Below are 19,688 nucleotides of genomic sequence, written 5' to 3'. Positions count from 1 at the left end.
GGCTATTCCCTGTCCCTTCCACCAGCAATCTTCTGGCTTCTTGTCCATGCTGTATGAGGAGGTGGGGTCTCTGAGCCCCAGGGAGGGGGGGTTAGGCTCTAGGGGCACCAGAATGTGGAAGCAATACACCCATGGAGTGTGGAGGCCGCTGCCCTGGGCAACCCAGGCGCTGGGCAACCTGGGCAACCTGGCATCTTCAACCACCTGGTCACGGACTCCTGGAGGACCTGATTCTAGACCCTGAGCTACTTGCTCAGAAGATACTTTATTCCTCCCCGGGCTGCCGAGTGTGCTGGAGACGGATGCTCCCCAGCTGACAGGCAAGGAGATGGGGTCCTGTGGGTACTTCCTCCTTGGCACACAGGTAGTCTGGGACGGGCCCAGAATGCAGCTTGGGACACCCCCTTGTGGCTCTGGTTCATGGAACAAGAAGACTGGGGAAACGGGGACCGGAGAGCCCTAAAGTTCCTGGGCCCTGCCAGCAAGTCTAGGACTGGGCAGCGAGTTCTCCTCTGCTGAAGAGCACCCCGGGTGGCAGGACAGGATCCAGGTGGACTCTGGCCCCTCCCCGCCTCCTCTTGGGAGCCCCCAAAATCCAGGCCCGTGTGGCCGCAGAGTGGGAGGGGTGCTCCGCTCAGGCCTCGGGGCTGGTCACATCTTGGTCAGGCGCAGCACGTTGAGCCGCACAGGAAGGAAGGTGGCGCCGGCTGCGTAGGCTATCTCCCGCAGGACACCCTCCCACTTCTTCTCATCCTCATTATATCTGGGGGTGAGAGGGAGGAGTGGGGACAGGGACACAGAGCTGGGTCAGCTGAGAGCAGAGTGGGCCCCAGCAGGGAGGGGTGGCTGAAAATGTCCCTGAAGCCCCAGGCCCATCTCCAGAAAGGTCTGGTTCTGGAGAATTCTCATGCCCTAGGAAAGGACCCCCCACCACAAGGCCCACCCCCCAAAGAACAGCCACCCCACGTTCCAAGAAGGGTCACCTCTCAAGGAATGTCACACTCCTCCAGGAAGGCCTGCATCTCCACAGCACCTCCTCTGGAGAATTCTGTACTCGGCACTCCACATGTCCCCCCAAGACCCCCTGTCCCCACGTAGCAGTGGGAATAAGGAAAGTTTCAGCAGGTGCCCCAGGTACCGAAACCTCTTCCCTCCACCCCCAGAAAGGGCCAGCTTGGAAAGTGATGGTTCTGGGCAGTTGGGGTCCAGCTTCTTCTCAATCCTGGTTCCAGCTTCCCCTCCAGCAAGAGTACTCAGGACAGAGTGGGGAGGAAAGACCTGGCTGCCTCTTCAGGGCCCCCTCTACTCCCAGGGGCCTGTTTCCATGGGTCTGGGCCCTAAGCCTGGGCCAGCTCCTGGCTGCGGCATGCTTGAGGCTTCACAGTCAGGCGTGGTCTCCTGTGAGCCCACGGGGACCTTGCCAGTCAAACGGGAAAGAACCGGGCTGAGCCGGGCATGTCTGCTGTCCCTTCCCCAGGGCACTCCCTGGAAGAGGATCACCCTATCCCCAGATGAGCTTCCCAGGTGCCGCTGGGGGGCATCAGCCTTGCTCGGGGACTACCCTGGGCCCAGGCTCACCTCCAGATGTCATTGAGCTCTGTGGGGACCAACTCTCCAGACTCAGTCTCCAGCGTGGCAAAGCCACCAATGGCATACAGGGTGCCCGCCAGGCTGACCAGGCTGAGTGAGCTGCGTTCCTGTGGGAAGGCCTCGAAGGGCGCCCACCTGGTGGGGAGGAGGGGGTGTGAAGGGGTGTGTCACCCAGGGGCCTTGGCAGCCCCAGCACCCACAGCTGTAGCTACAAACCCCTTGGAAACCCAAATCCCAAGCACCCATGCTCCCAGCACAGCCTCCTGTGTCCTGACCTTGCTAGCACCGCCCTCTGGTCTTCCCCATTCTCCTGCTCCTCCCATTTCCCTTCACGGTTCCCTGGTCATAGCATCCAGTCTACCCCGTGCCATCCACCATGGATCCCCCAGTGGCCCTCCTTTGCTCCTGAACTAATTCTTCCAGGGGAGCTGCCCTCCCCTGATGCCCGTGCCTCACCCTTCCTCCCCTCTTCACTGCCCAGTTATTCTCAGGGTCTCTTCACTCCGTTCCTCTGACCCTGAAATTGGGCCTTCATCCCTACGCTCCAAAACAGCTCTCCCGTCCCCAGCCACCACAGAACATAAAATCCAGGCACAACACACGTCTCTGTTGATGTGATGTTCTCACCTCCCACCTGCCCACCTCCCACCTGCTCTCTTGTCCTCAGATTCCTTCCTGGATAATGCATCCACCCCCACAATCCCTGGGGCTTGGGCCTCAGCTTCTCCCTCTTATACTCTCTCTCCTGAGGGAGTTCATCCCCTCCGTTTACTGTTGTACCCAGATCTCTCCAGCTCAGCATTTCCTCTGCCCTGATGGGCTCCTCCTGGACACTCCCAGGCCCCTCAAATCCACATGTCCTAACTGGACCCTCTAAGTGCTACTCTAAGTGTGACCCATGGACCAGCAGCATCAGCAGCACCTGGGCTGGGATGCAGGGGGGGAAGGGAGCAGGAGTTGTTAGAAATATACACTCAGGCCCTTCCCCAGGCCCGAGAATAAGAATCTGCATTTTAACATGACCCCTAGGAGATTCGTGTGCACATCACAGTGAGAGAAGCGCTGGCCATGTCTTTCTCCTGTGCGTCCCCTCTGCCTCATCTCCGTTGTGTCCCATCAGCAGGCTACCACCCCCTCCCACTCTATGGCTGTACCCCTGCCTCCTGGGAAATCTCTAATCTGTTCTCTACATCAGCTGTCACCTAAGACACACAGATGTGAGCCTAAAACACATCACAGGCGTTTCACCGCTCTCAGGATTAAGTCCCTCAGCCCTGCTTGCCCCCTCTCCAGCCCCAGTACCCCCATCCTCACTTCCCCATCCCCATCCAACCTTTCCTCCAACAGGCCTGCCTTTTTCCTCCTAACTGCCTTGGTACCAACTTTCCTTGGCCTGGGGCATCCTTCTCCCGCCATCCCTTTTGCTGGCGAAGTCCAGGTGGACTGCCGGTTCAGTTTTCCCCTGACCGCCCAGCGCCAGACTCCTGCCCAGTATGACTCTATACGAGGAATCAGGTGTCTCCCCCCGGCACTCCTGGGAACTGTCTCCTGCAGACCACGCTGGCCCTAACCCTGGCCCCAAATCGTGGGGGAAGCCCCCCTCATGGCTGATCAGGAGAGAGAGGCTACTTCTGTGCTGATGTCCAGGGGCAGCAACCATGGTTCCTGCCAGGGCCATCACAGAGCGAGCCAACAGGTCCAAAATCACACAGCCAGGCAGTCACAGTGGGGCCCTTGGTCTCTGGCTGCCTAGGGAAAGGGGCAGGAAACAGCCGTACTTGTTGTCTGTAATGCTGTACACTTCAGCTGAACTGGTCAGCCCCGTGTCTGTGACCCCAGCGGCTACAAAAATGCGGCCATCGTGGACGGTGGCCCCGAAGAGGGAGCGGGCCGTCTGCATGGGTGCCAGCTCCTTCCACTCGAACTTCTTAGGGTCGTAGACACACATCTTCTTCAGGCACTTCCTGGGGGATGGAGGACAGTAAGTGAGAGGGAGGAAGCCTGAACATAGCGCCGCTCCTCTGGTTCAGCCGCTCCGGACGCCTTGCCCAGGCAGCCCGCACAAATCCCTGACAGCCTGGGGAGACTGTGCTCCCACTCTGACCTGCAACCCTGCTCCTGCCCTCGCTCCAGTCCCGAGCCTTACCTGTCACTGCCTTTGCCGCCAATGACGTAGACCAGGTCCATATGGGAGAGCACCGCGTGGCCGTACACGGCGTAAGGCAGAGGATCCGATTCGCCCCATTTGAACGACCTGGAGGAGACCGGAGTCGGGCGAGCGCTGGGTTCAGGAGTGGGCTGGGTCCCTGCCTCTGCATTCACCCACACACCCAACACATATCCGGGGTACACCGATGTATTACCGGCACCTCTCGGGTCCCCGCTCCCACTCAGCGGCCCACCGCTCTGCCCCTACCCAAATCCGCCTCAGCCCGCAGCCCGGGATTCTGGCCCTAGCCCTGGCCGCCGCCTAGCCCCTCAACCCCGCCCCCGGGCCCCTCAACCCCGCCCTAGCCCCAGCTCGCAGCCCCCGGGCTCTGGTTCTGGCCCCCGCCGTCCTCTCAACCCCGCCCCCGGGCCCCGCCCCAGGGCCCCCCAACCCCGCCCCCAGCCCCCCTCTCAGTCCCGGGCTCTGGCTTTGGCTCCAGCCGCGCCCCTCTAACCCCGCCCCGGGCCCCAGCTCACAGACGGTCGTAGCACATGACCGAGTCTAGACTGCGCTCGCCGTCCTTGAGCTCTCGGCCACCGACCACGTAGATGGAATTGAGAGCCTCTCCCAGGCCGAAAAGGCAGCGCGGCGAGGGCAGCGGCGGCATCCCCAGCCACTCGGAGTCCAGGTGGTCAAACTGCGGGTCAGGCGTCGAGTCAGCCACCGGCCCCACACCCCCCACTCTCCCAGCACAGCCCAGCACAGCCCAGCCCCACCACCCTGGGTCACAGACGAGGCCCGGTCTCCAGGTAAGGCCAGCGCAGCCTGGAGGCCATCCTTGGAGGCAGTATCCTAACCTCCCTCCAGGATGAGAACCAGGGAGGGCCCCCGGAGGTGGGCGCCCAGAGACCACATCACAGCACCACAATGGGGCCCCCCCACGCAGAGCCATGTCCCTTCCCCAGTACAACTCGGGAACTGAGGCCTGCCTGCCCTCCGTTTTCCACCCAACCCCACTGTACAGAAAACTGTACAGCTCTACCAACCATCCCCAAAAGTCTGACGCCCTGTTACACCTCCACAGTCTTACAACCATATCTGTGGCTCAGCTTTCTGAGGGAGCAATGTGCCGATGGGCACTTTATAACCATCTATAACCTTCAAACAACCTTATCAAGCAGGAAGAATAATAACCCCAGTTACAAACGTAGGCCCAGAGAAAATAAACAATGCTCACGAAATACCTTGGCTGGAAACTGCTGGAGTTGCCCCCTTCCCTCCCTGCCCCCCCCACGTTTAACCCTGATGCCTAGTTGCCCCTCAACCTTCTCTGCACTTGGTCAGGCCTCACCAAGCACACTACTCACTAGGCTCATTCCAATCTGTACCCCTTGCTCACCATTCCTCAGGCAGAAACACGCTAACTTCCCTTCATGTGTCCAAATTCCACCCAAATAGCAAGACCCAAACCTACATGGCCAGTCACCAGGAAACCACGTCTGCCCTCTGAGATCCTGCAGTACCCTACGACTTGGACTGGTCACCCGACTCTACTGGTCCTTTCTGGGCCTCAGTTTTCTCATCTGTACAGTGAAAAGACTAGGCAGGATGGTCCCTGTGTATAGGACACTCTTATTCTATACTCCAGTCCTGGCCTCATGCCAAGGTTCTGCCCCAGACCCTTCCACTGACTTGCTCCTCCTTCTCACTTTGCCTGATCCCAATCCCTGTGCAGAGAGAGGGCCTCCAACATACTAGACCTCCCTGGGGCTCACATGCCCCTGAAACTGAGACATCAGTGTTACACTAATTGCCAGTTGCCTATAACTGTCTTCAACCTTCAGGTAAGTGGCTGTCAGTCAACCTCTCTGGTCTACATCTCATCTTAGACACAGTGGCACCCCCAACAAGTAGACACAAGTCTCTCATGGGCCCCAAAGCTGACCCCCGTTCCCAGAACCAGCACTGGCTGTCCCTCCCAGGGCTGGGCAGGCACCTGCAAGAAGTAAGCACTCATGGGGTCCTCTTTGTTGTCCTCGTTGTAGAAGAGGCCCCCAGCCACAAAGACCTGGTTCTCCTTGGTCACGAGGCTGACATGGTTCTTGGGGATCTGGGTAGAGAGGGAGGCACAGTAACACTCGTTGGCTGCCGGATCATAGGCCACAGCCCCCTCCTCACTGATCATGAAAATGAGGTCCTGCAGGAACATGCCAAAGCGCAGAGTGTCATTGAGGATCCCGGGTAGGATGCGTTCCGCCTCCTCCTCCTCGTCCTCCGCCTTGGCTTCGCCCGCGCTCTTGTCAGCGGCCTTGGCCCCGGCTGCCTCCTTCCCCTTGTCCTTCTTCTTCTTGCGCAGCACGGTGAGGCGGCCCTCGTGCGCGTCCTTCACCATCTGCACCTTGCGCAGCAGCTCCGGCTGGGCACGCACGAGAGGGTGTTTCTCCACGCGGCTCTCCAGAAAGGCCCGCGGCAGCAGGCGGCAGCGCACGCTCTCAAAGACGGTGGGCAGCGCCCGCTGGCGCTCCTCCTTTGCCTTGGCGTCGCCGCTGCCCGCCCACCGCATCACCGCCTCGAACACGGCCTCTTCCTTCTCCACATTGAGGCCGTCACTGGAGATGATGGCGATGAGCTCGTCGGCCGAGAGCCCGAGGAAGTCGGCGTCGCGCGCCACCAGCGAGAAGCGCGCGCAGATGAAGTCGCGGGCGGCCACGGCCAGGCGCGCGCAGTCCAGCAGGAGGCCGAGGCGGAAGACGGCCAGGCAGTTGGCGAGACACAGGCGCTTCTGTAGGAAGGACACGCAGATGGTGAAGATGGATGGGATCTGGAAGCGGTGCGCCGCGGCAAACAAGTCCTGCACGCTCGCCTCGTCCAGCGCAATCTCCGACGTGTACAGGTAGTTCAGCACCTGCGCCACCACGTCCGGGGACACCTCCTCCAGGCGCACCTCGCCCGCGTGCTCGGGCTCGGCCAGGAAGCGCGCGCGGAAGTAGGGGCTGCAGGCGGCCAGCACCAGGCGGTGGCATGGGAACTCGCGCTCACCCACCCGCACCACACAGTCGAGGAACTTGCCGTGGTCCAACATGTCCTTGAGCCCGTCCTGCAGGAGCGTCTGCTGATACAGACGCTGCTCCTCTGCCTGCTCCAAGCCCAGCGTCATGGTGGGTGGCTTGGGGGTGCTGCTGTCTGGCCGGGGCCTCCTCTTTCTATTCCCCTGCTTTCCTTCTAGGTCACTCTTCGTCTACGCAGCTGTCTTCGCGGGGCTATATATAGAGGTGGACAGGGCCCTGTAAGGCGAGCTGCCTGGCTTCCTGCACATGACACGGAGGGGACAGCTGGGCAGAGGACCCCTCCCAGAGCGGCCTTGACTCAGCCCCGGGCGCTTATGGGACAGGGGTGGGGAATTTGGGCCTACGAGGGCCTCACTTCCTCATTTCTAAATGGAGCACAGCAAGGCCTTGACTACATTCCTTGGTCAGGCAATGCCCCTGAGGGGAGGAGTTGACCCAAGCTCTGCCCCTCAGTCCAGAGAGAGAGAAGCATCGGCGTCCCTCCCCCAGGATCTCCCTTTGTTCATGCCTCCTGGGCCTTTCTGTCTGGGTGCTTCTGTGTTCCTCCCTGAGTATATCTCATCCCAGCCATCCCTGGATATAGTGTGCTTGTGTTTCCTATTCAATGAACTTGGAAAGGCAGTCACTCATTGGAGACCTTGTTGCCGTACCTTTTATATGGGAAGACCTTACCGCTTCCTACTCCAAATCTGAGACCCTCCTTAGACTGTGCAAGAAAGCAAGAAGGTGCCTTAGGATAAACTTGGTCACTACTTTTCTAAGGGCCTGCACAGGTCACATGGCTCTGTTGAGCCTCAGTTTCCCTTTCTACACAATGGGGAGTTTCATGAATTAGAGTCTAAGGACCTCATCTCTAGTGTTCCTGGGAATACACTGTCTCAGGGTTTTAACATTGCAAGGTGTCAGACATGCTAAGAAAGTAATTTTCTAGGATTCAACTATTCTAGGTACTTAAATTCCCAGGGTTTTAACATTCTAGGGGAGGGACAGTCTGGAGTCTAATGTTCAAAAGGTAACACTCTAAGAGTTTAATATTGCAAGATAGCTGTCTATGCTCACTGTTCTTGATTCATATAAGCTTGATCAGAGCCTACCTTTGCCTTGGGGCCCTTGCACCCTGTCTACCATCGAAGAGGTGTCAGGGTAAAGGCCCAGGGTAGCCAGTACTGATGCCCAGCCTTCTCTGGACTTACCACCCTTCCCCCACTACACACACACACACACACACACACACAATCAGACGCAGCCACCAAGATTAACTTGTTCCCAAAGTGCCAGAAGCTGCAGCTGTGGGTTAAATTTAGCCCCCAGGACACTAGTGTGAACTGTTATGGGGCATTCTCCCATCATTCCTCTGAGTCACTTGTTTATAACCTCGGGCTTGAGGGGTGGAGGGATTGGAGAGGGGACCAAAAGATGGCCCAGGTCTGAGTCACCTCCCCTTTTGTGATCTCAGAGATGTCACTGCCTGTCCCCCATGAGCAATGCCTTCAACCATCGTTTGTTCATCCCACCAACAGGTCTAAGAGAGGCAGCCGCTGGACAGGTTCTGGAGGTGGTCCTGTCCCTCTTGTGGAAAGGGTCAAGTCTCACCCCAGGGCTTCCAGCCCAGCCCTGACTGTAGGCCATTTCCAACAGGGACCATCAGTAAAGATATCAGGCTCTGAGGGGCTGAGCAAGTTGGTCAGGTCACATAGCTGGCAAGAGCCCGCGCCAGGATTCAAAGCAGATGTGCTCACCTCCGGAGACTGTGGGAATCCCTCCCTACCATATTGCTTCCCACTAATTAACAAAAATTAGCGGCTGTTTCATTTTCCAAAGACCAGGACAGAAAGTATATACGGAACAATTAACTTATGTTTATCAGGTGACTCAATGACATATTTTTAGATTATGATGACTCCTGTAGTGCTCACTCCCTCCCAGGCATTCCACTAGCATATTTATATGTAGCTCATTCATTCATCAAGAACCTGCTGTGCACTCTGTTCAGTGCTGAGGATTCAACAGTGAACACATCAGGCAGGAATTCCTGTCTTTATGGTACTTACATTCAGCCCAAGTCATGGGGGGAGTCAGCAACAAGTAGTTACACAGGATGTCAGATAATAGTAACTGCTAAATGACAAGTAGCAGAGAAGGGGTCATGGAAAAGGACAGGTGGTAGTGGTAATAATTTTAGTGGAACAGTCAGGATGAACTCACTGAAAGGATGCCATTTGAGCAGGTTCAAGCCATGGGATAGTAGGATTCTGGGTGGGGGGTGGGGTACAGCTTGAGGAAAGGCCCTGAGGCAGGAGTGCACCTGGCAGGTTCCAGTGGGGCTGGAACAATGAATGAAGAGGTGAGTAGGAGGGAAAAAGGACGGGGGGTTAGGGTGGGGGAATCATGTAGGGCCACTTGGGCCAGTTTTTCCTTTCAGTGAAATGGAGTGCCACTGTTTATTGTTTATAGTTATGAGAAATGCAAACATATCCCTAAGTAAAGAGAATAATATGTCAGTTTAACATGTACCCACCTCCCCATTTCAGCAACTATCTAGTCACCAACATGGCCGATCCTGTTTCACCTCTGCCCCCAGCCACTCTGGTAGTCACCCAAAGAGTCAGCCAGGGATTGGTTGTGAGTACAGGAGAGAGGGACAGAGCATAACTGCATGGCTTTTGGTTGACTTAAGGGAAAATGTCATCTCACTTTAATTTTTAAATTAAATTTTAATATTACTCATTTTTTAAATTTAATTTTTACTCATTTTTTTTAAGATTATTTATTTGAGAGAGAGAGAGAGAGCATAGAATCAAGGGGAGGGGCAAAGGGGGAGGAAGAAGCAGACTTTCCGCTGAGCAGGGAGTTCAACAATGGGAGACTCCATCCCAGGACTCAGGGTTATGACCCAAGCCGAAGACAAATGCTTAACTGGTTGAGCCACCCAGGCGCCCCTCATTTTTACTCATTTAATCTTACCCAAAATTATATTATTTACCCCCTTTTATAGAAACTGAAATTTAGATGGCCAGCAAATAGTCTTGTTATGTTTTCTTTTTAAACAGCTTTGTTGAGGCAGAAGTGACATACAATTAACTACATGTACTTAAAGTATAAAATTTGATGTTTTTTTTAAAAGATTTTATTTATTTATTTGAGAAAAAGAGAGCGCATGAACATGAGGTAGAGATAGAGCATGATGGGGTTTGGAAGGCCCACAGAGGGAGAAGGAGAAGCAGACTCCCCACTGAGCAGGGAGTCCAATTATGGCAGACTCTATCCCAGGACCCCGGGTCATGACCTGAGCCAAAGGCAAATGCTTAACTGACTTGAGCCACGCAAGTATCCCACAATTTGTTAAGTTTTGATATATACACACACATACCCATGAAACTATATATATATATATATATATATATATATATATATATATATGAAACCAGCACCACAATCAAGTTAAAAGAATGTATTCATCAGCCACATGTCCTTGTGCCCTTCTTTAATCCCTCCCTCACCTCTCCCCACAACAACTCAAGCCTAGATAGTCACTAATCCACTTTCCATCACCATCATCCATTTGCATTTTCTAAAGTTTTATATAAGCAGAATCGTGGCGTCTGTCTTTCTGTTCTGACTTCTTTCACACAGATAACTATTTTGAGCTTCAGCGAGTTTGCCCACTCATGTTCTGCCTTCATTAGGAATCTTAGCACATCACAAGGGTTATTTAAGAAAAATGCCAAGCCAAAATCTTGAGAAAATTTACACGCATTTCGCCAAGGTCAGAGAACACCTTGCCAATGCACCAAGAGATTCAACAACATCTGCTGCCCTCAATGCATGAACAGGCCTCACCCTGACATAGGCTTGTGGGGTGATGACTCAGCTGCTGAGTATTTGCTGGAGTAGCCATGCTATATGTCCATATGTGGCAGACAGTTGTCACTCTTGGTGGTCTCCTCATATCTCCTAAGTAGTCTTTCTATGTTTGGGACAGTCCCACATCAGTGGTCCTTCCCCAGGGTAGAAACCAGAACTTTCCCTGATCTCTGACAGTCTAGAAGAAAAAAAAAGATATCAGTAACCAAGGGACCTCAAAGACACAGTGAGACCTATGTAAAGTGAAGCCCCCCAGTTTACAAGGCTGAATGCCACTGAGCTCTTTGGTGCTACAATAAACAAATTATTGAAAAGATGACTTCTGGCCTACACAATATGGGACTCATTTCTCCCCATTCTTCTCTGTTAAGTACAATGATAAACCATGGAGATACGCAAGAGGCAATTAAAAGGTAACTCAGAAAGATGGAAGAAGGATGACTAATTGGTTTGGGAATCTAAGAATGAAGGAACATCTCAGCAACAGGTGTCTCCCTCACACACACCCAGCAAAGGATGACCCGGGTGGGTTTATTCATCTCACAAACTGAACAGGAGTCCCAATGACAATACCAAACAAATGCAGCATCACCAGCAAGGGGAGTGTGTCAGAAGCCCACTAACAACAAGCAGCCAGGGAAAGCGCTGTCCTTCCATATCTGGCCTGAGACCCATCTCCCTGCCAAGGGACCCTGGGCAACCTGGCCTGGGGAAACTCCTTCTGCTCTCTCTGGCAGCAGTAGCAGGAACAGGTGGGAGCCCCAGAAGCACCAGATAAACCAAGCAGGTGAAAATAACACAGCAAAGTCTCTGAAAATTAAATTTTCGTTGGAACCGCAGCCCACAAAAGTAGGCCAGCACCTGCATGCCAAACTTAAACAGGACAACTGCCTGTTATAAAAAAAGAACCAAATAGAACCTGAAGTCTTCTAAACATAAAGCCAAAATGTCCAGGGTACAGTAAAAAAAAAAATTACTCATCATAATAATAACCAGGAAAATCACTACTTGAATGCAGAAAGCATCAGCTGATGCCAACAGTGACATTAATCAGATGTTGACATTAATCAGATGTTGACATTTTCTGGAAAGGATTTTAAAGCACCTATCATAAAAATGGTTCAGCAATCAATACAATGCTCTTGAAATAAATTTGGAAAAGGGGAAAATCTCAGTAAAGAAATAGAAGTTATATAGAAGAGCCAGATGGAAATAATAGAACTGAAAAATACAAGAACAGAAATAAAGACCTGCTGGATGGCCTCACAAACAGAGGATAAAATCAGTCCACTTGAGGACAGGTGAATAGGGTTTACCCAATCCAAAGAACAGAGAGAGAGTGGAGTGAAAAAAAACAAAAACAAAAACAATGGATGGTATCTTGGGCCCATGAGACAGTAACCAAAGATCCACCATTTGTATCATTACAGTCCCAGAGGAGAAAAGAGAGGGACTGGAAGAGTAACTGAAGAAATAAAGTCTGAAAACTTCCAAAATTTGGTGAAAGACACAAATCTGCAAATTCAATAGCCTAAGCAAACCCCAAACAGGGATAAACCCAAAGAAATCCATGCCAAAACACATCATAATTAAACTTCCAAACACTAAAGACAAAAGAAAAAGTCATGGAAGCAACCAGAAAGGAAAAAACACATTACCTATAGGGGAACCCTAATTCAAGTGATGGTGGATTTTTCATCAGATACCATGGAGGCCAAAAAGAAGTGGCACAACATTCTTCAAGAACTAAAAGAACTGTCAGTGGTGAATTCTATATCTGGTGAAACTATCTGGAATGAAAGATAAATAATTCCAGGCAATCTACCAAAAAAAAAAAAAAAAGACCTTTAGGAATTAATAAATAGCCTCAGCAATGTCAGAGGATATGAGATCAACCCACAAAAATTAACTGCATTTCCATCTGCTCACAATGAACATGTAGAAACCAAAACTTAAAGCAATGCTATTTATAATCACTCCAAAGATATTGAAATATTTATGAATATTCCTAATAAACCACATATAAGAACCATGCTGAAAATTACAAATGCTAATGAAAGAAATCATAGAAGACCTAAATAAAGGGAGAAACATACTATGTTCATGGATTAGAAGGCTCTACACAGTAAAGATGACAGTTCTCCCCAAACTGAACTATAGGTTTAATTCAATGCCTATGAAAGTCCTAGAAACATTTTTAATAGACATATATAGGCTTATTCTAAAATTTGTATAGAAAAGTGCATGACCTAGAATAGTAAAAACAATCTTGACAAGGAAGAATGAAGTGGGAGGAATCATTCTACCTGATATTAAGGCTTCCTATGTGCTCTAGTCATCAGGATTGTGTGGTATTGGCAGAGCACCAGACACATAGATCAATGGAACATAATAGAGGACCCAGAAATAGATCCAACTAATGTTCAACTGATGTTTGACAAAGGTCAAAAGCAAGTCAAAGGAGGAAAGAGACTTTTCAACCAATGGTTCTGGAGCAATTAGACATTCATAGGCGGAAAAAAATTTTTCAATCTTAATCTTACACCTTATACAAAAATTAACTCAAGATGGATCATGGGCTTAAAATGTAAAACATCTTAAACAACCTTGAAAAAGAATAACAAAGTTGGAGGTCTCACACATTTTTTTTCCCAAAACTTAACTATAAACCTAAAGTAATCAAAACTGTGTGGTCCTGGCATAAATCAGACAGAGAGACCAGTGGAACAGAACAGAGGGCCCAGAAATAAACTCTCACATATATGGTCAAATGATTGGTGGCAAAAGTACCAAAACCATTCAATGAGGAAAAGAAATATTCTTTTCAACAACTGGTGTTCAGAGAACCAGATATCCATACCCTAAAGAATGAAGTTGGACCCTTGTCTTAGAACCAAAGATAACCACAAAATGTAAGAGCAAAAACTAGAAAGCTTTTAGAAGAAAATATGGGTGAAACTTCATGACATCAGATCTGACAATTTCTTGGATACAACACCAAAAGCACAGGCGAAAAGAAAAAAAAACAGATTGAACTATATAAAAATTTAACAATTCTGTATATGGAAGAACACAATTGACAGAAAAGGCAACCCATGGGATAGTAGAATATATTTGTAAATCATATACAGTTTTAATATCCAAAAAATATAAAGAAGGCCTAAGAGTCAACAACAACAATGAAACAGACAATCTGATTTTAAAAATGGGCAAATAGGGGTGCCTGGCTGGCTCAGTTGGTAGAGTGTGTGACTCTTGTTCTCAGGGTTGTGAGTTCAAGCCCCCAAGTTGGGTGTAGAGATTACTTAAAAATAAAATCTTTAAAAAAAAAATGGGCAAAGGACTTGCCTCAACCTTTTTCTGAAAAGGTGTGCAAAAGGCCCACAAGCACACGAATAGCTGTTCAACATCACTCATCACTAGGGAAATGTAAACACAAACCACAAGATACCACCTCACCCATTAGAATGGCTACTATTTAAAAACAAACAAACTAAACTAACAAACAAACAGATGTTGGTGGGGGTGTGCAGAAATTGGAATTCTCTGTACTGTTAGTGGGAATGTAAAATGGTACAGACACTGAAACTATGAAAAACAGTATGGTGGTTCATCAAAAAATTAAAAATACAATTACCATATGCTCTAGCAATCTACTTCTGGTTATAGACCCAAAGGTCTTAAAAACAGGTATACCTGTGTGAATTGCAGCATGATTCCCAACAACCAAAAGATGGAAGCAACCCACATGTCCATCAATGTATGAATGGAGAAATAAAATATAGTTTATACACAATGGAACACTACTCAGCCTTAAAAGGGAAGGACATTCTGACACATGCCACAACATGGGTGAACCTTGAGGACATTATAGTAAGTGAAATAAGCCAGTCAGAAAAAGACAAATACTGGGGTGCCTGGGTGGCTCAGTGGGTTAAGCCGCTGCCTTCGGCTCGGGTCATGATCTCAGGGTCCTGGGATCGAGCCCCGCATCGAGCTCTCTGCCCAGCAGGGAGCCTGCTTCCTCCTCTCTCTCTCTGCCTGCCTCTGCCTACTTGTGATCTCTCTCTGTCAAATAAATAAATAAAATCTTTTTTAAAAAAAAGAAAGAAAAAGACAAATATCGTATGATTCCACGAATGTGAGGTATCTAGCATAGTCAAAATCATGGAGGCAGAAAGTAAAATGGTGGTTGTGAGGGCTTGGTGGTGGCCTGCGGCTGCGTAGGGAGTTAGGGTTTAATGGGTAGAGAGTTTCAGTTTTAGGAGATGAAAAGAGTTCTGTAGATGGCTGGTTATACAACAGTGTGAATGTGCTTGCTGTCACTGACTATACACTTAGAAAGGGTTAAGATGGTGACTTTTATGTTATGTGTATTTTACCACAATAAAAAAAAAAAAAACTATAGCACTGTTGGTCCCACGACTAGAGTTGGCTCCTAAAGAATAAAGTAAGTGAGCATTTTTTTAAAAAGTGTGAAACAACGGGTGTTTGGGTGGCTCAGTTGGTTAAGCATCTACCTTCAGCTCAGGTCATGATTTCGGGGTCCTGGGACGGAGCCCTATATTGGGCTCATTGCTCAGCGGCATGTCTGCTTCTCCCTTTCCCTCTGCTGCTCACCCTACTTGCATGCTTGCTCTCTCTCTGTTAGATCAATAAATAAAATCTTTTTTAAAAATTTAAAATGTGAAAAAAAACTAAACTTTTTTTTGGGGGGGGGACCAACAACTGGAGAGTACCTTTGGCATTTGGCTAGAGAAAGAGTTCTTAGACCCAATACCAAAAGCATGATCCATAAAAGGAGAATTTGGTAAGTTGGACCTCATCAAAATACAAAACTTATGATCCGCAAAAGCCCATGGGAAAAGGCTCGAGAGACACGCTCTGGACTGGGAGAAAGTATTTGCAATATCTAGACGCATAAGCAAATCTCAAAACTCAACAGTAAAAAAGAAAACCAACAATGCAACTGGAAAATAGGCAGAAGACCCGAACCGATATTTCGTCCAAGATGATGTACAGATGGCAAACCATCTCTGAAAAGATGTCCGATATCATTACTCATCGGGGAAATCCAAATTAAAACCACCATGTCACTGCACATCTGTCAGAGCATCTAAAATAAAAAATCGTGACAACACCCGAATGCTGGTGAAGATGAAGAGAAACTGTATCCCTCACACATTGCTAGTGGGGGTGCAAAGTGGTACAGCCTCACAAAAAAATACTTTGGCCGTTTCTGATAAAACTAAGCAAGCAACTATTTACATAACCCAGCAATTGTCCTCTGCGACATTTATCCCCGAGAAAGTAACACTTACGTTCATACAAAACCTATGCGGGAATACTCATAGCAGCTGTATGAGAACTAGCAAAAAATGAGAAGCAGCCTTGTTCTCCTTCAGCAGAACAATGTAGTACATACGAACTATAGAATACTACTCAGCCATACAAAAGAATGAGCTATTGATATACACAGTCACTTGGGTCAATCTCCAGGCAATTAGGCTGAGTTCAGAAAGTCAATCCCAAAAGATACCATACACATTAATATAACATTTTGAAACGATAAAAATTTTTAAATGACAACCACCACATCAGTGGTTGCCAGTGCCTCGGAACAGAGAGGGGGTTGTGTATAGTTATAAGAGGGCAAAAAGGGCAAGAGATAGAAGCCCATGGTTCTGGAATGCTCTGTCTCCATGGTGTGGTGTATATGTGAATATACATGTATGATAATATTCTAAGAAGTAAATACACACACCAGTGAGAACAAGTAAAACAGGAAATCTGGAGAAGATTGGTGGAATGTGACTGTCGATGTCTTGGTTGTGGTATTGTACTAGTTGTGCAAAACGTTATCATTGGGGGAACCTAGGTACAACGTATAAGAGATTTCTCTGAAATGAAACAAGATGGGATCAAGAGGGAGACAAACCATAAGAGACTCTTAATCTCACAAAACAAACTGAGGGTTGCCTGGGGGAGACGGGTAGGGAGAGGGTAGTTGGGTTATGGACACTGGGGAAGGTATGTGCTATGGTGAGTGCTATGATAATGTTAATAAAAAATTTAAAAATTTAAAAAAAAATTTAAAAAGAGGGTTCTCTGTATAATTTCTTATGGCTGTGTATGGCTCTAATTGCAATAAAAATTTCTTTAAAAAAAAAAGATTTTGGGCACCTGGTTGGCTTAGTGGGTTAAGCCTCTGCCTTCAGCTCAGGTCATGATCTCAGGGTCCTGGGATTGAGCCCCCGCATTGGGCTCTCTGCTCAGCAGGGAGCTTGTTTCTCTCTTTCTCTCTCTTTCTCCTGCCTCTCCGCCTACTTGGGCTCTCTGTCTGTCAAATAAATAAATAAAATCTTTTTAAAAAATTTTACTCATTTATTTGTGATAGAGAAAGAGAGAGACAGCATGAGTTGGGGGGAGGGGCAGAGGGAAGAGAAGCAGACAGCCCACCGAGCACAGAATCTGACATGAGGCTCGATTCCAGCACCCTGGGTTCATGACCTGAGCTGAAGGCAGACGATTAACTGATTGAGCCACACAGGTACCCTTATTTCCATAAAAATTTCAATGAGGAAAGTGATCAAAGGTCACCCAACATTTAAGGAAAATCTCATTCTAAAAAAGTCTCATAAAAAACAAGTGAAAGGAAAGGAAATTAGAGGCAACATAGATAAAAAATAGTTGGAAGCAGAAAAAAGTCACACATTGCTAATATTAATATCAGAAAGATCCTTACATAAAAGGAAACATGCTATAAAAAAGGAACTTCCTGGGGTGCCTGGGTGGCTCAGTGGGTTAAGCCTCTGCCTTCACCTCAGGTCATGATCCCAGGGTCCTGGGATGGAGCCCCACATTGGGCTCTCTGCTCCGTGGGTAGCCTGCTTCTGCCTCTCTGCCTACTTGTGTTCTCTCTCTCTCTGTCAAATAAATAAATAAAATCTTAAAAAAAAAAAAAAAAAGGAACTCCCAGAGAAACAAAGAACTTTTGGAAATTGAAAACTATAATGGCAGAAATGTAATACTCATTAGAAGGCTTAGAAAACACATTTGAGGAAATCTCCCAGAAAGTAGAAGAAAAAAGATGAAGACCATGATACTGGGTAAGAGAATGAGAGAAGCTGCCCAAGGGGTCCAACATCTAAATGACAGGAGCTGAAGAACAGAGAAAAACAGAAAAAGACGGTTAAAGGCGTAATTCAGATAACTTTCCTGAACCGACAGGGCTCACTGAGTCCTGCGCTCACTCGGTGAGAAAAAACCCACACCAGGGACTTAGCTGTGACAGCTCACAATGCTGGAGGCAGAGCAGAGGCCCTGAAGGCCTCAGAGAGCAAGAAGCAGGCCACCTACACAGCATTGGGGTCAAGACAGGATCGGGCTTCCCAACAGAAACACTGGCATCTAAAACCCTGAGGGAAGGGTGCCTGGGTGCCTTCGGCTCAGGTCATGATCCTGGAGTCCTGGGATCGAGCCCGGCAGAGGACTCCTTGCTCAGCAGGGAGCTTGCTTCTCTCTCAGCCCCTCCCCTTCTTGCGCTCTCTCTCAAAATAAACAAAATCTTAAAAATAAAATAAAATCCTGAGGGGAAAACAATTTTTAAGAGAGGGTTCTGTGCCCACACGAAGTCATCCCCGTGTGAGGGTAGAATAAAAGTAGTCAAGATCTTCAGAATTTCATTCCCTGAAGTGGTCCCGAAGAGAAGCTACATTTCAGGGTTAGAAAAAAAAGTAGTCCACTAAGACATAAACCTTCTAGAGGTTAGTTTTCGGTAGTTAACTTGAAGGGATCCAGTCTCAGCAGTGTGACAGGGAATGTAGGTCTGGGGTTGTTCTTAAGCCGAAGTGTCCTTAAGGGAGATGGCGTCACTTTGGTGCATGCCAGTGTCGTCTTGCCACCCTGCTCTCGAGTGGTGGTGATGATGAAGCCGTGTAAGGATGGTCCCTAGGTCTGCTGCCTCCTGTGCGACTAGGGAAGGACCGATCACATCGGGCCTGGCCATGGCTTTTCACGTGCCCATCAGCCCCTCCTCAGGAAGCCCCTGGAGGACACACTTCACCAAATTGAGGGAGCAAGCGCAGATCGAGGAAGATAGAGGACTCAGGGGAACGGGAGGTGCATCTAGGAACTGGCAAAGGGAGTCCTCAGGAGGGTGGGAGATCCCACCATGACAGCTGGGGGAAGTCAACCACTCCAGAGATGAGCGAGGGTTCTGGAGAGACACCGCCAAGAGGGAGATGATGGGACACCCGTTGTGTGTGCACTTATGAGAAGGAGAGTTACCCTTAGGGCAGGGTTTTTGGGGACACAGAAGCTGAAGGAACTACATTTTGAAGAGAGGAGGGGAACAGTTGTATAGGAAAGGGAAAGGAATCATATTCTATGATATGGCTTGATTGAGATCAGCGATTACATAGTCATAGTATTTACACTGCATGTTAATCTAACCAAATAATAATATAAATGTGCTTGGAGAAAGGAAAAGAGAAGCTCTCTCTCTCTCTCTCTCTGTGTGTGTGTGTGTGTGTGTGTGTTGGGAATGTTGAAGAAAGAAATCAATAAATGATACCTAACACTGAATCCATCAGGAAGTAGGAGTGAACACATGATTTCATAGGCATGAAAGTCGACACCAAAAATACCAATTGGATTGGAACATTACCTACTTAGAGTGGGAAAAGAGGGTATACAGGCCACTGCAACTTCTATTTAAGAGAAAAAATGCCTTCCAGAAATATTTGACTTTTTCAACTATGTCTAAGAAAAATTTTAATTGTAAAAAATTGGTATTTTCCCAGGGATTCTACACAGCACAGTGCTGTGTGGCATTGGGCCACACGTGGCTCACAGCAGGTACTGGTCTTACCCTTCGCCCAGGAGCCACTGATGCTATGGAAGAGGGGCATCACCTAGGGAACAATCCATTATGGAACCTGCCCAGCGACTTGGCCTTGCCAGGCTGGGAGCTTCCTATAGGAGGCAGTATACTCCAGACCTGTGTCCAGAGCGCA

General features: G+C 49.0%; 1 protein-coding gene across 1 annotated transcript; it reads right to left on the bottom strand.

The window, feature by feature from the left end:
• Positions 1–18: 18 nt before the first annotated feature.
• On the bottom strand, positions 19–6,896 carry KLHL40 (kelch like family member 40). The gene is made up of 6 exons (XM_044252478.1): positions 5,736–6,896; positions 4,276–4,436; positions 3,737–3,844; positions 3,369–3,554; positions 1,579–1,725; positions 19–763 (listed from the first exon to the last, which is right to left on the bottom strand). The coding sequence occupies exons 1-6, from the start codon at positions 6,894–6,896 to the stop codon at positions 652–654; spliced, it is 1,875 nt and encodes a 624-aa protein (XP_044108413.1). The 3' UTR covers positions 19–651.
• Between the last annotated feature and the right edge of the window lie 12,792 nt (positions 6,897–19,688).

This window comes from Neovison vison, chromosome 6, assembly GCF_020171115.1.
Source record: "Neovison vison isolate M4711 chromosome 6, ASM_NN_V1, whole genome shotgun sequence".
Classification (NCBI taxonomy): Eukaryota; Metazoa; Chordata; class Mammalia; order Carnivora; family Mustelidae; genus Neogale; species Neogale vison.
The sequence above is the reverse complement of the archived record's forward strand: the minus strand, read 5'-3'. Positions and strand labels throughout refer to the sequence as shown.